Source organism: Phasianus colchicus, chromosome 2, assembly GCF_987193195.1.
Source record: "Phasianus colchicus chromosome 2, bPhaCol1.hap1.1, whole genome shotgun sequence".
NCBI classification, from domain to species: domain Eukaryota; kingdom Metazoa; phylum Chordata; class Aves; order Galliformes; family Phasianidae; genus Phasianus; species Phasianus colchicus.
In genome coordinates this window covers 41,565,272-41,584,229 of record NC_143437.1, presented here as the reverse complement: position 1 = coordinate 41,584,229, position 18,958 = coordinate 41,565,272, and the positions used below count along the sequence as shown (strand labels likewise).

Below are 18,958 nucleotides of genomic sequence, written 5' to 3'. Positions count from 1 at the left end.
GAGACAAAATTCAAGCCATTGCCAAACCTATGGCAAATGTGTCAGAATCAACTAATGATGCTGCTGAAAATAAATTGTCTGGAACTGTGGTGCGGAATGCGTTTTAAAACAAACAAGCCCCCCCCCCCCCCAAAACAGAACCAAATTAGACTTCTCTGTTTCTTTTCCCCCTCACATGCTGAAGAAGTTTGGTTGAAATTAGCTATGTTGTTGTATGGGGTGACCTCATTGCAGCCTTTCAGTACCTAAAGGGAGCCTACAGAGGGGAGGGGAATCAACTCTTTGAAAGGGTTGATAACAGCAGGATGAGGGGAAATGGTTTTAAGTTGAGGGAGGGGAGATTTAGGTTGGACATCAGGGGGAAATTCTTTGCAGAGAGTGGTGAGGTACTGGAACAGGCTGCCCAGAGAGGTTGTGGATGCCCCATCCCTGGAGGTGTTCAAGGCTGGATTAGATGGGGCTCTGGGCAGTCTGCTCTAGCATTAGGTGGAATGGTTGGTGGCCCTGCGTGTGGCAGGGGGGTTGGAGATCCATGATTCTTGAGGTCCCTTCCAACCCTGGCAATTCTGTGATTCTGTGTTGCTTCTGGATTTCCAAAGTAACTACATACCATGGAGAAACACCTGTGGCTATGCTTCATCTCATCAGCAACAGAAGATGAAATATGGTTTGCAAGAGCCAGGTCATAGACTCCAGTATATGCAACATGTAGACAGAGGAGGAATAGAATGTGGCACTGGTGGGGTGGCTATGCCTGTTAAGTATTATTCTGAATGCTGTAATCTGTATGAGACACTATTTGCAAGCTATTTTCCACAGAGAAATTGTAAAATATTTTGTAGGTGCCATCCCTACACATTTTTAAAATTTGTTGGATATAGAAGCAACATCTGTATCATGGAGTAATTATGTTCCCAACAAAAATAATCTGAGAGGATAAGCTCTTGTGACTTTTTTCCAGTACAACTGGAAGCTACAAATAAGAAATATTGCATCAAAGACTTTGGACTCCAAATATTTTTATCCTTGTGTTGTAGAAATATGGTGTTTAGGTAAGTTTTTGGGAAGAGTTGATTTGGGCATTGGTTCTTCCATTTTGGAGAGAGAGAAAATCTAATTAAAATGATATAGCTGTTCTTTAGAGCTCTATTTCTTCTCTCCTTTATATTTTTGAAGCAGTTGGAAGACTTTTTTTTTTAATACAAGTATTACCTAAGCTTCCTTGAGTGCATAATGAGCGTGTGAGAATTGGTTCTCATTGCATCCTATTCCAGAAAGTCTCAAAAAGGAAGTCAATCAATAGATGAGAGTTTCTCCTGCCTGTTCTTAGATTCACTGTGCTTGGAAAGAGCACTGAATTTTTACTTCTGGAATGCAAAAGTCTCTGCTATTGTTAATTCTTCACTCTCAGTACAGTATGTGGAATGCCGTTTTCAGTTTTACAGTTTTTGCAGTGCCTAAAATGGTGGGTCCTCACTCACTGATCTTAATTGGAGACAGTGCAAATGCTCCTCAGTCAGATTTCTCAGCCATAGCAATTCCTTTTGTTGTTGGGAAATCTCATGTATATGGGTCTAGAAGAGAAAGAAATAATGAACTGCCAGTATGACTTAATCATGACTTGATTTTTTTTTTTAACTTTCTCTGATGCTGCTGGGCAATCTTTTAGAGAAGATTTATAAGCTACAGGCCAGCTGATGTGTAAAGACAAAGAACAGCAAGGGAAATGCATTCTGCCAAGAAAGCAAAGCCACTTGCAATGTGACAGAACTTGGAAAATAACCTTTTATATTCTGATGAATTGCCTGTTTTGGATCATGGTTTGTTGAGCCCTCCACCATCTTCTAGATATACACAACTTTTGTTTTTCATATGAGGGTTTTTTGTTTCCAAAAGTTCTCATAACAATTAGAAATAAATGGTTTCCTAATGACTTCTTGCCTTGCAAAATAATGTTTTGAATTAAAGGAAAAAATGTTTTTGCCTCATGCATAAATGAACATAGAGTTCTGTAAAACCCCAAAGTTGGGTGGAAGTAGATCTGGCAGTGGCTTGAGAAAACCACAGCCAGGTTCTTCTCTCCTTAAAGAAAGTGTTTTCTCTCATTAGGCTTGCTTGTCAAACTCTGGTATATTCCAGATGTTCACTAAATTATTTGCTTTTATGATTTCTCCTTCTGAAGATTACAGTATTTGAATCTCCTTCTGAAGATTACAGTATTTGAATCTAGTAACCTGTTATCTTAAAATCAACAGTTTGACAAGAGTAAAATCTACCTCTCAGAGTCTACCACCTGCCTTCCTCCCAAAATACTTTGTTCTGAAGAAGCTGGTGGCAGTGATAAATGTAAGAGAATTGGAGCTCTGCAGTTATTGTCAGCAAGTTAGCTTTGTAGGTTGAGGATTAGACCTTTGAAGTCTTATCGAGTTTCTGCACTGCGTGAATCAGTTGCTTACTTGATTTAAATTATAAAAAGAAATGTTCTGTTGTGATATTGTCTCATACTGTGTCTTCGTCATTTGAGATGCCTTCTGTGTTCTTTAGTTCCCTAGGAAGGGAAGGCAACCAGCCATATGGAGAGTGGCCAGTTGCCTGCTGATCACGATAGGCATTAAATAGAGTTCCATAGAAACTCAGATATAGAAAAGCCCTGTTTAGCAGAGCCTTTCTGTCCCCCCACAAAGGGAGATTGTTCCCTACCAGTATGTAGCACAACATCCTATACTGTTTCACTTCAGCTGTTGAAGGGATGCCCCTTTTTCTTTAAGAAATCATTTCTAAAGCGAATGGAGTTATTTACTGGGTGTTTAGACTGCTTTCTTGATGTCAAGGAGAAAAGTGTAAACCATCTGAAGTGAGGAAGAAGTATTATTTTTTCTTGGGGGGAAATTCTGAATGTAGGAGAGGCTACTGATCAGACATAATTTGCATGCATCTTCCACCAACTCTCCTGAACACTGATTATCTGAATTTGTAGGAATTTCTCTTTCTGACACCCATCAGCTTGAAATTGCTGCTGAACTGGTATGGAGAGCTGGTGTCTTCTGGAGTATGCAGAGAGAAGGTTGCAGAGGTGAGCTGGGAGGGAGGGATTCTCTCTCGTGATTTCAGAAAAAAATCACATGAGAATGGCAGCCCTAGAGAATGCAGTTTGAGACCACCTGAAAGCTGATTTTTCAGGGTTTCTCATGTCCGGTGTTCTGTAGTGGATGTGGACACTTCTGAATGTTAGGATAAAGATTCAGACAAATGTTTCTTATTTTCAATTGTGGATCATGGCTCATAGTTTTATTGTTTTAAGCTACCTCAGACACTTTAGGGGTATATGTGTGTATTCTTTATATTTGAGAATTTTATTTTAGGATTAGAAATGTTGATCTGGCTTAGATTTTATATGCATTTTAAAATAGCATTTCGTCACTTTAGGAGCCAAAATATTTTTCATATGAACAGTCTTTGAACGAGATTAAAAAGTAAAATGTTCCAGTTTTTTCCCAAGTATAACTGTGGTTATTAAAGACACAAACCAGGCAGATTAGCTATGTGTGGGTAAACTAACTGGATGGTTGTGCTGGTCCACTCGTATTCTGAAAGTTGGACCAGTACTCATGAAAAGCTTAAGTAAACTAGAGGATAATTCAATACATAGACAATACATCCCACTGTTTCTCTGTTTATTTTTTCCCTGTGTGACTTCTGGCAACTGACAAAAAACACTAAATGAGAACAAGCCGCCAAAAAGAAAAAAAGATCACTAATAACAGTACCACAGGAATGAAGGGCATAAACTTGCCAGTGACTTAAGAAAAATGCAGAACACAGGGCACAGGACACACAGAAAAAACAGTGGATTGCTATACATGCAGAATAGGATACCTTCAAAGCTGAAACTCTTTCAGTTTGTGTTTAAGGATAAATTTAATGGTAGATTGTTTTGTCTCTGGTAACCCAAGTTCTGTTAATCTTTAGGTGTTACGTAACTCTGAACTCCTGTACTTAACTGAAAATACTTCAAAACCAAAGACACCAATGCCTCTGGAAATAAGAAACAGAATCTATGTATTTACTGAAGAAATGCAAAGACTGTAATCTCTCCAGTTGAACATATGTACAAAGAACACCACTTTTCTGATAACAGTTGTGTTTAAAAAAATATGTATTTTTATTACTCTATCTTAAACAGTTCAGCTTTCAACAGTATACTTAAAAAATAAAATAAAATCATGCTTTCCATCCCAATGTACAGTTCAATTTTCAGGCAGTGCATACAGCAAGCTTTGTATGCGTCTACCACAGTTTCAATATGATTTTCAATTGTTTTGATGGTGCAGTATGAAAGAAACCAATTATTTACCTTAAACTGGGGCTATGAGTAATTATAGGAGAAAAACAGGAAGAATTTTTTATCCATGAAGAGCCAAGTAAACTGTTTTTGGAGCAAAAAAATGCAGTCCATTTGTCTTTGCTGTGGTAGCCTTGTGTTACTACTAGGTATCTTCAGTATTAAATGCATGGGCTATTTTAATCTATGGTGAATACAGTGGGCTCAGTTAGCAAAAGTGAGTGTTTTAGTGGAAAACAGAAGACTCCTAATCTTAGTGAATGAATGTAGTCAGATAATGGGAGTTTTAGTGTCACTGTCAATATTTGTCATGCCTTGAAAATCAAGATCCTCGGTTCATTTTTAGCATTGGTTCTGTTGCTTCAACTTTGCAACTTTTGGCATGATTCATGTAAAGGGAGTGCTTTGTGTTTCCAAAGATGGTGTTACAGGAGCATTCAAGTGACACAGTGAAAGGTCCTTCTGAAAGGATAGTTCATCAGCACTGAGTGCTGCTCTTGAACCCGAGCCTGCTCCTATTGAAGTCTGTGCATTTACCTTAATAGTGATGGAATCAGATCCTAGAATTAAACTATTCAGGTGAATAGTCCTTCAAAGGGTATGATTGCACTATCTTAAAGTTACTTTTCAAAACAAAACCAAATGGAGGAGAAAAAAAGAAAAGGTTTGGAGCCCTCTTTCTTATAGTGTTTCTTCACATTTCCAGGTATACGATACTCAGAATGCTTAAACAACAGAGTAAGCTCTTCTTTGGTACCCTCCTCTAAGTATCTAGAGATCAAAGGAATTCAGTTAAATTTCAATTGAAAGTATAATAAATAGAAGAAAAATCTACTGAACCGGCACTTTTGAACCCTTACAAAATTCACTCTCTCCTCCTCTCCCAATCGTTCTTTGAATTGGTTGTAGCTTCTCTCTTCCCAGCCTTGCAAAAATATTTCCTTCATAGTAGAAAAGAAGGGGCCACCAAGATCACCCAAAATCTCTTTAAGCTGCTTGGAGGAGCTTTTCTGGTGAGAAGGTAAAGTTGAAATTTGGGATTGCAGTTGCACTGTGTTGCTATAGTTTGTCCATTGCACTACAAATTTTGATTGCATAATTTAACGTCCATCTTTTCTTCAAAGCAGAAGAGAACCTGTCAGTCTGATTTAATTCCAGCTCACTCATTTCTAGTTTACATGGATATAGAACTGAGATGTTTTGCCTCTTTTAATCATTTGTGAAGCAACAAGAGAAATAACCGATTGATGTACTGACATTCTGACCCACTATCTATTCATAAATACAGCACAGTAAAGCACACTTAACAAAATACTTGTTAAAACAATAAATGTTTAAAAAGTAACGTGCTAAAGCCAAGCATGTCAATGAAGCACAGTCCTTTTTAACAACCAATTTTCCATGCTGTTTGTAACAAAATGATAGTGTAGTTTATCATGTTTTCATAATCAGCAGATGTGAGACTCCAAGAGTTCCACTATACTCCACAGACTGAGAGTAAAGCAAAACGCTGCCCTAATTGGTTGGTAATTTGGAGCTGACTCTGGGCTCAGACCCATGAGTTCTTCACAAAAAAAAAAACAACAACCAACAACCCAACAACAACAAAAAAACTCATAAAACCCAAGCCCATCTTCCCACTCAATGAAACTGCATGCTCTAGCTGGTGTTTTCAACCTTCTTTATACAGTTTATATGGCAAGAGGTTTGATGTGATAAGTTACACACAAAGAAGTTCATGAAAAATAATGAGGTAAGTTGAGGGATCTGTGTTCAAAGGTTTAACAGGCTCCTTTTGAATAAAACAATGCCTCAGTGAGCATTAGAGAGAATTGTCTGTTCTGTACATCCTCTGCAGGTGCACAGGTAGCTCCTGGAGACCTATGCTAAAAATTATTTTTGAAACCTAAAGCCCTTCTCATCAAACCTCTACCATGGAGAGGAGACATACAGATGTTTTGATGAGGTTCTCTATTAAAAGTACAAGTAGCCTTGCATAGTGTAAGCCTTGCAGAAATGTACACATTCTAACTGAACATTATATTATCTGATTAGTCATATACGTGACACCTTTCTGCTTAAATTCTTCTGCACAAGCTTGTAACTTAATGGTGATGTCCTGTATGTCTGGATGAAGAAGGAGGTCACAGTTTGCAGTAGGCAGCTCTTGGCTTTGTCGTGAAACAGTCATGAAGGACTGTTTTGCTTCATTGGGTCAGTACGAGGTAAGCTAATCTATCAAAGATGGGTTGAGTACAGCAGTTAAAAAGTTGTCATTTTGAATGTGTCATTTGGTAAACTGAAGTCCTCAGTAATAAGGAAAATAAGAACTGAGACTTTCCTCTGATTTCAGGATGAGGATGGAATGCTTTAGCATGATGTTGATGTGAGAGTAAGGTTTGTTCTGTAAATGTACCTTCTGCTTCATTCTTAGCAAGAGTGATGAGGTAATCTTGAAAAGTGAGTGGTGTTTTGTTAAAGCAGATTAACTGAGACAGTCTAGCTCTGTACGTGCTCTGTAAGCATGTTTTTACTTAAATACTCACATGCATGTTTCAAACAAAAACAATGATACCACTTTACATATTATAGTCGGCATGTGTGGATGTGTGTACACAGTGAAGTGTGTATATACACATACATGCATATATATATACATATCTACTACTATTGTCTAACTCATTTTCCCATTGTAGATGAGGCCAGAGGGAACAAAATATTCCTAGCTTGGAGGTTTCCACATCTGCCCTTCAGACAGCTATCAGACAGAAACAGCATGGCCACATAAATCACTGCAGTTCAGCACATTTTTCAACAGCACAAAGCCCAGAGTGCAGAGCCACTTTATAGCACGCTGCTCAAAAGTTTGTTTGCAGACCTCCCATGCCAGCAGCATGCAAGTCAGATCATTCTATCTAACATCTTACAGTAACCAGATGCAGATAAAGAAATTGCCTTTCAATGCAATAGCCTAGCGCTGGTCTATTCCAAATAAAATGGTAATGTCTAGCATCCATCTTTTCTCTACTGCTTGTTTATCAGGACTTTTCAACCCCAATCCCACAACTTGAAGTGCTCTTCTGTTATATAAGCTGATCTGAATTTCATCTTAGGTTGTGAAGCAATAGTTAGAGGGGAGGTTTTGTAAATCAGTTATAAGGAATCCACAAAAAGTAACAATACAAACTTGTCAATATGTTTGAGTACCTACTGTTGTTGGAGGGTATAGGTGTCCTCTGGCTATTGAAGGGGTTCATAAGTTGAAGAAGGGCTGAAAACCAATGAATGACCATCTGAATCCATAAACTTCTAGGTCTGTCTTTCTCCTAATCTACAGACTTCAAGCTGATCTCATAGAAGAGAATGGAGTTTCTCTCCACAGGCAGAAGAAAAGCAGGAAATCTACATTAAAGCAAAGTAAAAACAGGTTGAGCATAGCTTGTTTTGAGCTAGGTAGATGCACGCATCCTGTTTTGTGCTAAGGACGTCGCTACAGAACTGTGAATAAACTTTCTTAGAGTGACCATTCCAAATTAAAAAATAAATGGATTTAAAAGAAAAAAAGAAGTTGAGGGTATACTGCCTTGTCTTACTCAGATTAAAATTGGAAAATGCCCTCTGACCAAAGACAATTCACAGCTGTGCACTATACCATGAAATGAGGAGCAGTGTTTTACATTACTATTTAAAAGGCTGCAAGTCAAGTTCAATGACTAATTTTTATATTTCAGCCTATGTGCATCTCTTGGCAGCTTTTTCTCAGGTCAACAGAGATGCCTGTGTTCGTGTGTTGAAATGGTAACACTGGTCATAGAATCATGGAATCATAGAATGGCCTGGGTTGAAAAGGACCATAATGATCATTCAGTTTCAATCCCTCTGCCACAGGTTGGGTCACCAACCACTAGAGCAGGCTGCCCAGAGCCACATCCAACCTGGTCTTGAATGCCTCCAGGGATGGGGCATCCACAACCTCCTTGGGCAACCTGTTCCAGTGCATCACCACTCTCTGTGTGGAAAAAAATTCCTTCTAATATCTAACCTAAACCTCCCCTGTCTCAGTTTAAAGCCATTCCTCCTTGTCCCCCCGGTCTTTATTTTTCTGCTTTCTTGTACTGGTCTTCTGGCCTGTAGATGTATATGGTAGTGACTTTTCAGCCTTGTGCCTTTTTTTCTTATGGTGTGTTATATGATGTGCTTAGTGGAGAGAGTTGCTTTGTACTGTAGATGGTGGCATCCCAGTTCTGTGTACTGGAAATGTAGAAATCTGCATGTGGTTCATTTTCATGGGAAGACCTTTTTTTTTTTTTTTTTGCCGTAAAAGTGGTGAGGAGTCAGAATCTATTCCAGAGGGAATGAATCCAAATCTCTGCGTAAAATTGTATAGCGTAAGACAAAGAGAAGATGCATGTTATGCTGTGGGTAGTAAACAACTTTATGGATGTTATCTTGATAAACTGCTTAATGGCACAGTAAAGAAACAATCTGATGCTTACTCTTGGACTACTGAAAAAACTGGCTTGTGGACTGCAGCATATTGCTTGTGGTTGAGGAGAAAAATATCCTGATTGTTCCCAGCCTGGATGTGTGACCAATGACAAGAACAAGGCGGAATATAAAGTGATATAAATAATTTTCCCCAACAAAGGGAAGGTTTTGGGTATCTACAACTAAATAATCTGATGATTTGAGTGTTATCAAACTGAAGTATCTGAAGGATGAAATCACACTGAGACTACTGGTTAAACAACAGAGGGAACTCATTTCTAACAGTATTAAGAGCCTTTGTTATATGTGACAAAGAAGGAAAATAGTGAAATTTCATGCTGCCTGAAACACATGACTGTAATAATATTTTATCTATGCTCGTATCTGTTAAATAGATACATGTAGTTTATAGTGAATTTTAGTCTTATCAGCTGAGGTAAACTTAATAAGCAGGAAGTCTTCTGATATATTCCCATTATCCTTTTTTCTTGGAAATACTGTGTGTGAATTTAAAGCAGTGCCTATTGTAGAATAACAGGCCCCTTGGGCTGTTATTTACAGTTACTGTAAAATATAATGCATTGAAAAGGCTGAAATAAATTGGAGACCATAAAAATATTTGATGATATTAAAATGCAAAGCAGGGGATAAGCAAGTGCTAACTCCAGTTAAGGAGTCACACTTGATACTCTGTAGCATAAGCTGAAATTTATTGTTAAAAACAATTTTCTGAAATTTGACTAGGCTGCTTTCTGTGCCATTAGGAGCAGGAATGCCTCTCTGCTGGAAAGGATTTGCATTCAAATACGGTTTAGTCATAATTGTCTATTTCTTGCTGGGTGTTCAAAATAGTTCCAGCTCAGGTTGTTCATCTGTTGTTGGCTTCATCTTGGTTGCTACCAGCAAGTAACAAAAATATTACTTCAAGCTTGTCTTTCTGTGAATCTTGTCTTTTTACAATAACAAATTTGTTTGCTAAATGAACTTAGAGATTGAAGAGCCAGTATTTGGAATGAGCAACATTGACTCATGTTTCAAACCATCTTTCTCTCTTTCTGAACTCTTCTTCTTTAAGGAAAAGGAATAATGCAATAACTCTAAGATGTACATCAGTGATTCCAGTTTCTATGTCGCTGACTGCTTGTTCATATCTAAGGATATAGCAAATCTCCTATCCCTTGCATATTTCAGTGTCTCTACTAGCTGTGACATATTTATCTATTCTTTTGGCTACATATGCTGCTGTAGGAAAGATAACAATGGGATATTTTCCAATTTTTAATCACAGGTTTTATTTTCTTTCCCTTATTTATTTATTTAAAGTACATTTCCTAGGCTCTCTCATATGCTATATTTTCTAGCAGTTACTTGCCTTTTTGTCCTTCCTGCTCTTAAATCCGTCAGTTACGCTAGCTTGGTGGAAATTGTTGTAGATGTACAACCCAAATTCTCCAGTGAGGTTTGGCTAACTAACAAGCTATTCAAGTGGTTTTGTCTCCTGGGTATATCTTCATCCTCTGTTTTTCCAGGTTGCTAGAATATCCTTGAACCCATAATTTACCCTAATCTTCTCTAAGGCTTTGAAATAATAAAATACTTAAATAAAACTCTTTGGATAAATGCCCTTTAAAATATAACTTTATCTGTAAGACTATCATGTTCTCAAGGGAATGGATTTTGTTCCTCAGACAATTAAGGGGATTTTCTGTCCGCTCTGTCACTGTGGTTTGTCCGCATCAGGCATACCCATCTAAACTCCTGCATCAGCTCAGAACAGAAAAGATGAGGAAAGTGTGAGAGGAAAATAGAACAGAAACTAGACTGTTTCTCTCCATGGTTTCTTTTTTTCCTGAGGCGTGGGTTCAGTTCCCTGATCTGCCGCGTGACATTTTGTGGGTCATGAAGTCTTCCTACGCTTTTGAAAAATAATAATTTGCCCAACAGAGATGTTACTGAGGATAAATTAACAATGGCAAAGTTCCTAGCCATTACAGAGATGGAAGGAGTAGTCTTACAAGCAGAGAAGGGCTGTACTCTGATTTTTACTTCACAAAATAGGAGAAGGCAGATTGCTTGACTTGCCATCACTAAATCCACTTGGAATGCCTGAGGCAGAGCAGTAAATTGGATCCAGTCCCTCTGACAGAGGCCCCATGCAGCCTATGTCCTTGAAAAGTGCTGTTCATAGTCCTGACTAGGCCTAATCCCAAAGTCCTGCAGATGCCTTCAAAGCTGTCCCTTCTGACAGCCTGGCTTAGGCAAGAGAGGGAAGCTTGGAGGACCTCATCATGCCTCCCTGCAGCTCATGAGAGCATCTGTCCAGGCCCTGGAGAGCACCATCGTTTTGAGATTGGGCAGATGCGTGGTCTTTACTGTTGCTCATTTTGCGCATAAAGAGAGATGACTTCAGTCATCTTCCCACTCTATTCAGCTAATTGTTAATTCCTGTCAGCAAAATGGATCTGCAAAATGGTTTTGAATTGAGGATATAGGAACATCTCTTTCTGAAGATTTATAGCTAAATTTGAGGAAGGTGGATTTGAGATTTGTGCGTAATTTGTGAGCAATTTCCTTCTGAAAATAATTATTGTTAAAAATGAAGAAATGCTTAAAAATATCAGGAAAAGGAAGCTTTCCTTTCTGTATTACTGTGCCGCTAAAATTTCAACCATATTGTTATTAAAGTGATACCATTTAGATTGTCTCTCCATTCTCAAGCATAGTTGTCAGAAAAACATCTGTATTTCGTCACATTAAGTGATTGGAAATGCAAATACACCCCAGTTCAAGTACAAAAATTACGGAGATTTATGACTCTATACACGTTTTTAGTAATAAAATGCAGGGGAGCTACATGTAGAAACAGTTTTGTGAATTTATTAGCTTGAGCTACTCTTCGCTGCTCAAATGCTACTCTTTGCCATCCTTTTTATTCATTTGTTTGAAAGTTTTCTTCTAGTGGCCTTCATTTGTAATCTGAATTCCAGAATTTCCACACCTGAGGTTTATGATGGTAAAAGGGCACTGATAAAAGCAGTGAATGAAGACTTTTTCTCAGATCCATTGCATTGTGCTTCATTGTGCTTGAGGGAATTATTATTTTCTGGTAGCTCTATAACTTTGTGTTTGTTGAGAAACTACAAAATGATAAAAAAAATTCTTCTGAGGATTTGGTGGTTTCACTTCAGTCCTCATCCCAGCCTTTCAGAGGATAACATGCTGTCTTTGTTTCTGTATTGCATGCAGCAATATTAGAAATGATTTGGCTTTTGGCAGTACATTCCAGGGTGAGTTGCTCCTCCTTCTCACAGTACCAAGAGGACACTAAGCTCTGTTGTCTGTGTATGTAGTTTAGAATCATAGAATTGTGTAAGGTTGGGAAAGACCACTAAGATCATCTAGTCCGACCAAAGCATGCTTCGCTGCCAGGACCAGTCCACTGAGCATCCAGGAGATTTTAGTATTGCTCTGTGGCAGAACTATGCAGGGGGGAGTGTTTGGTGAAATTCAAAATGTGGCCAACGTTAATTACTTCTATCAGCATATACTCAATCACTGTCTTCTAAAGAAGATAAGGTTGAATTTCTGAGAAAGGAGAAACCTGTGTTGTAAAGAGCAGAGAGGAAAGAATTTGGGTAGCAGAGGTCTTGCAGGGCTCTCCTGTGTGCATGGACACTTGACAGCCCTATACCAGTCCAAAAAAAAATTAATATTGTAGTCCATGGGTTAACCAAACTAATGCAGGAACGCTTCTGAGGGACTACACCTCATGGAAAACCCATGCCAGGGCAGGAAGACTCCTGGGAAACTGCAGATGTGGGTGATCCACATCATAAGTCAGACAGTACTTAATGGAACAATCAGAACTTTTTGTTGATGTCAAGAAATTGAATAAAATTACTTGAGTAGAGACGTAGTGGACAGTGCATGGCCTATTTCAGGTTTTGTCTTTCCTTCTGGCCCATTATGAGGCTCTTTGGAATAGCAGCTGAGACACTGTTGTGTCTATACTATCTATCTACAGCATTTCCCTCTTCAGTTTTGGCTTATGTTTTTATAAGCAAGCATGCACACAAATACAAATGTATCTATACAATGTTTCTGAAATTTTTGCTTTATTGAAGAGTGAATGTGATCTGTTGCATTTCATATGGTTCTCATACTGTGCTCATGTTATCTTCAGGCCTCCTGAATTGAGTCAATTGGGCATATTATGGAAATATTTTTACATAAGAATTGGGTGAAAAAAAATGTTATTTAGATCTTTAGAATAGACTCTTCAGCTTGTTATTATAGGCTAGTTAATCCACGGCAAATAAATTTGAAAATTATAATTGCTGTCTCATTTTTTTACTGATGAAAAATGTTTCTGCCATCACCATTTTTTGGTCTAGAGACTCCAAGACACTGTTTGCAGCTTCACAATGGTTAAAGGAGGATTCATAGATTCCCTAATCGTGATGGTGTTTTTATTCTCGGAAATAATGCAGTCATTACCATCTTATAACAGAAGTTGAACAACCTCATATACATTGAATACACCATTATTTGAATAGGCAAAAAAGACAAAGCTTTTCTTTCATTTTTGGGTAATATTTGCACATATTCCCTGGGGGAGGGGATCATGGAGCAGTTTTCACATGAGAATAGTATTCCTACAGCATTAATCATTATTATTTTTTTTCCTAGTTTTTGAGGGTGGATCAAGACAAAGACAGAGAATGCAGCCTGGACTGTGCAGGTTCTCCTCAGAAATCGCTTTGTGCATCTGATGGAAGAACTTTCTTGTCCCGGTGTGAATTTCAACGAGCAAAATGCAAGGATCCTCAGCTGGAAATTGCCTATAGGGGCAACTGCAAAGGTGAGCAAATCTAAATTTTTCAATATTTTCCTTTGATCATGATGCAAAATAGTAGACAAAATAGCTTTTGAAATTTAATGAATATTGAGAACTAAGAGCACTGTACTTTAAGAGTTGCCTGGAAGCAAATAGATTGAAATTTGTCTTGTTGATTCTATAGTAATGTTATAGTAATAACAAAAACCTAATCTTCATCCCTCAGCAAAAATATGATTCCCTCACCTCCTTACACTATAATAAATCATTAGGGCAAGCTCAGAGTAATTGTCAAGCCTGTTACCTTCTGAAGTTGTTTTTCTATTGCAATTTGTTATTTTGAGGTAGGAAGAGTTCAGCTATGTGTTTTCTAAATGTTATAATTTGCCCAGGAAAAAGTAAAATAAAGTCCAAATGGTTGCTGCTGTTTTGGTTTGCTTCAAAATACAATCCCCCTGATAAAGGTGAGAAGAAATTGCAGGTTTTTTTCTATGTAACAGAAAGTTGTGTGAACCTTCAGATGTTGTAACTTGGAAAAATTAATTAAATGGTTTGTGGTGCTTAGAGCCCTCACAAGCTGTATCTATCTACATCTTCTCTTCTGTCTTCCCTTTGCAGAAACTTTGCAACACGCGATCCTAGTGCTCCAGCTCCAACGCTTTCACTTTTCACAGGTTAACCTTTTCACTTTTAGAGTATGCTGGTGCTAGAGACCTCAGTTGTCATGCTAAGAGATACACGACAGTTCCCTACTGAAGTGCACACAATGATCTTTTAAAATGTAAGAATAGCAGCACTCATAAAGATTTACTTTCCCTTTCTCTCTCTCCACAAAGGAGAGGCGGGAGAGAGAAGAAAACCCCAGGGACCACACAGATTCAACTCGTAGGAGGCAGTTTTCCACATGGTCTCTCTCCATTAGCTCCAGCAAGCCTCTGAAGCATCAAGACTGTTTCAAAGAGACATTCAGTCTCATCTTCTGCCTAGATGAAACACTGTGCTCATTTTTCAGCCCTTTCATAATAAGCCATTGTATTAGCTGATGGATCTATTTACTTATGTGAACAAGGATAACATAACGACGCTATCTGAGCCAAAGTTTTTGTTACACATATGAACTACTGAGAGAATTATTGTGAGCTTTGTTTCTGTTCATTGCATATTTATATTTAGCACATTATACACTTTAGCAAAAATGAGTTTTTAAAAGTGCTTTTTTTATTGTTTTTTTTCTTACCAGGTTGATAATGTCATCTGCAAGATTTTTTTTTTCTTCAGGGGTGCCTTTAATTGCCCTACCCAAAGTGTATCCTGTAACGCTGGCTGTTTCTTCTGCCAGCATTTGGAGAAATACTAATTTCCTACGTATTTATTAATGTGTAGCATGTCAGTACAATTGTAGACCTGGCATTAGACACCTTAGACAGCTTAAATGTTACCAGTAACAAATGCACATCGTGCCTTCATGAATCAGACGCTTCTAATCTTTTGATTAAAAGAGTGCAAGCATCACTCTAATGTTGAAATATTTCTTCCTTTTTTGGGCAATAGATCTCGCTTGCCAAAATCACACAATATCATAAATATATGATACAATTATATCCCAAATTAGCAAGGGACTACTGCTATTTTTATTTAACATTTTCTTCGTATTTCTAATTCAGTCAAAGTAGTCTCGAATTTTCAAGTGGTCACTGTTTTTTTTTCTTACCCGTTGCTGTGATCATTAGAAATATTCCAAGCTGTGAAAACAAGTTTTAGAGAAGGAAAAAATGATCCACTGACCTAGCAACTGCTTCAATCTTGGTATTGATACTTTTGGTAGTCCAATCAAACATTCTCCTGAGAGAGTGGAGCAAATCCTCAGATTAAGACCCCTTTTCGGCCAGTTGCTTTTGAGTAGTGAAATTAACCAGCAGGTTAGGCCTGACAAAGAAGTGAAGAGTTCTTTTATTAAACTAAGCAAAGATGATGGTTCAAATTCAGGGCAACTTTCAAAATTTCAGCATTTGTTTTTGTTCTGTGTTGGAATGAAAACAAATTCTTTTGAAAATGTTCATGTCTCCCTAAAACCAACAAAAATAGCACATTAAAATATTGGTTTTGAATCGGATTTTGAAGTTCTTAACGTTAGTGAAAGAAGCATCTATGTTTGCATGTGGAAGTTATGAGTCCTTCCCTTTTTTCCCTACATTCGCTTCCTTTCCTTCCCTTCCTTTACTCCTTTCCTTTCTTACCTTTCCTTCCTTCCTTTCCTTCGTTTTACAATAATATGTATTTTTTTTCCAGTCCACTTGCACACAGTGCTGGATTTTTTTGCTAAACTTGGAAATGTTATATTATAAGTTATAATGCTGTGAAATTCCCTCCCTGCTTTTGCATTTTCAAAGGGTTTAAATGATCTGCGTAAACTGTAGATGAATATCCACACTCTTGAATACTTTTCCAAACAAAATCTGAACTCTGAAGTTCTGGAAGTTTGCCATTTACTTGACAGAGAAGTTCACTGTGCAACAAGATTATGAATCTAATAAATGTATGTTGATAGCTGAGAAATATTATTTGTGTTAGGGGGACTGCTAAAGCATCACCTGTGACTAGGATCCACTACACAAACATACAAATTCTTCACAGTAAATCTGGTCCCGTGTATTCCAAGAAACAAAATGGAAGAAATGTGAAGCGTGCTTGCTTTTAAACAGGTCAGAAAGACACAGAGGCTATTTCTAAATTATTAAATTAAACAGTGCCAGGATGCTGTTTGACTTCTGCTCTAGTGAGTTGGTAGAGTGATCCCTGCTATGCATTGAGCTCAGGCCAGTTAGTATTTTCCCTAAGACTTTATCTTTGTGGCTTGGGAGTTACTGTGGACTAGGGATGGTCCTCAGTAGGCAGCATGCACAGAATCACCCTCTTGTAATAAAAGGTTCAAAGCCATTCAGCCTGAGAATGGAGCCTAGCTGTTCTTATGTATCATGGTAGATCAATTCGTATGGGTAGCACAACCTCGGGAGGATTTATCTTTCTCATCATCCTTTTCATTCAGTATTATTTTGAGGCTGCTTTTCTGGGGATGAACAAATCCCTGTGAGCCTGAGTAATGACCTACTTGCAGTCTTCCAAGCTATGTGACTTTTCAGCTGGTATTGAGACACATACACTGTGCTTCATCTAGAGTTTGAGGGTTCTTTTGAGTCTTGTTTTCTTTTTTAAAAATGTATTACCTAGCTTGAGGAAATAGGTGCTGTAAGCATTTAGGCCTTCCTGAACTCATCTTAGCTCTGAGGAGGATAGCACAAACTCTTCTCTGCTAGGTCTCTTACCAGCCTGAAACAAACTTATATGGCTCTGTGAAACTTCACAGAGAGAAACTTGGATGAAAATTCTGTCTTGTGAAAACTCTCAGGTTTTACAGCATGCTGTCTTTTACAAGGTTTGTGTAAGCAGTCTTTGTGGTTCAGACCATCAACTTCTCTAATAGTTCATTGTGTTAGGTGACCAGGGACTGTCACCCACAAATCAAGGTCTTTGACCCACAAAGTGGTTAGTACAACCCTGGCCATAATCCAGTGTATAGTCCTGGTAACTACTGTGTGAGCTCAAATATAAATACACACCTGTTCAGTATGTACTTCATTGAGTGAGGACTTGATCTGACAAATTTAAGGATGAATGTCATAAGCTATGATATATAGGACTACATATAATAGTTTTGTTTCTTTGTTTCATGGGGCAGCTTGTATATTCCTTGTAAAATACTTTCCCTCCCTGTAAATGATTGGAATTGCTCTGTAAAATTTAGTCTCGTCTCTGTAGAATGACATTGTAGAACATTCATATTTTCCATTAAGTAATGAAAATTTTACATTATAGATACAGAAAAAAGAGAGAATGCTTAAAATAATTTCTGCAGATTCCAATCAGTTTTCACTATGCTAAAATCGATAAGTAATTTTTCTACCATGTTTTTTTTTCCCTGCTCATTCACGCTACTGAAGTTTTCCCCATCAACTTCAAAAGCATGAACTCGTATTTTTCCTGCAGGGATTTTCAGATAAATTAAGGCTTTTTAAGTCTTTTCCTATGACAGTAAGTAATGTGTATTACTTTTAAACCTGAAATAATGATGCTGGGTGGAGCTGAGTGGCATTGAAGGCTTTTTTTAAATGAAAATGCTTTTTAAAATACTTGATTGATTGATTGATTTGATTGATATGACAAAAAGGTTTAGTCCTAGCTAGTTGATGAAATATTTGGGATCAATGTCATTATTATGCTACAGCTATGGAAACCCTTTTTCTCCATTGGAAACCCTAGATAGCACATGTTAAGCTTAACTCATTTGTGATATTCTAAAGAGCCTAGTTGTTGAAAGAAATGCCATTCTTCTATGGACTATCACAGACAGAACAAAAGGTAGTATATTCATTCTTGTGATTCAAATAGAGAACTGGAATGCATCAAAACATGAGTGGAATTTCCTATAGAATCCTTAGATTTGGAAGGGACCTTTTAAAGGTCATCTAGTCCAACTCCCCTGCAATGAACAGGGACATGCACAGCTGGATCAGGTTGCCCACGGCCTGATTCAGCCTGGCCATAAAGAAGTATTTTGATATTTGCTTTCCTTAGAATAGAGGAACACTCTGCGTTTCTGTTTCATTAAAACTGAGTTTTCAGCAATAGTGTGAAGCTTCAGTCATTTAAGTTATTAGTATAGTGATGGAATGAATGATGAGTATATGTTTGCATGTTATGAATCAATATGAATTTAGGTAAATTTCTGTCTTCGGCTAAAACTGCAGGTATGATGGTTCCTGTTTTGAAGAGAAAGCAGAATGTAACTGAGCTACAGGATTTTCTTGGCTTGTAAATAAATCTTGGTCCCATAATTCACGAATTCAAGCATTGTTTGGGGAAATGTTGCTGTTGCTTCATAGCTAAAGAACAGGGTTATGGATGCTGGACATGCTTCCTGAGTGCAGACCTAATCCTATATTTCCTTGGAAGCTGCCTTCAAGCTCAGGTTTGCCTGAGAGCCAGGTATGGGCCCAATGCATGCTTGCAGTGCAGGAGCACATCCCTCGGGTCAGCGAATGGACAGAGACATTAGCTTGGGCAGCCCTCCTGCTGCCTGGGAGGTGGGCTTGTGGGCTACGTTTGGGAAGCAGAACATATTCCTTAAATGCTTTGTTTGGAGGGAGAAAGCCTTAGCGAGTTGGTTTACTTCTTTTCCAAACTGCAGCGAGTGAAAAAGGGATTGGACCGAAGTATCAATTGATAAAGTAAAC

General features: G+C 38.0%; 1 protein-coding gene across 7 annotated transcripts in view; it reads left to right on the top strand.

The window, feature by feature from the left end:
- Positions 1-18,958, top strand: part of SMOC2 (SPARC related modular calcium binding 2) — a 134,531-nt gene that overhangs the window by 30,924 nt on the left and 84,649 nt on the right. For 5 of the 7 annotated variants that reach the window (XM_090135468.1, XM_090135467.1, XM_090135471.1 and 2 more), the window contains exons 2-3: positions 2,978-3,073; positions 13,520-13,691. In XM_090135468.1, coding sequence (XP_089991594.1) covers positions 2,978-3,073; positions 13,520-13,691 — 268 coding nt within the window. The remainder of the gene's footprint in view (positions 1-2,977; positions 3,074-13,519; positions 13,692-18,958) is intronic. The other 2 variants (XM_090135472.1, XM_090135470.1) reach the window with 1 other exon arrangement.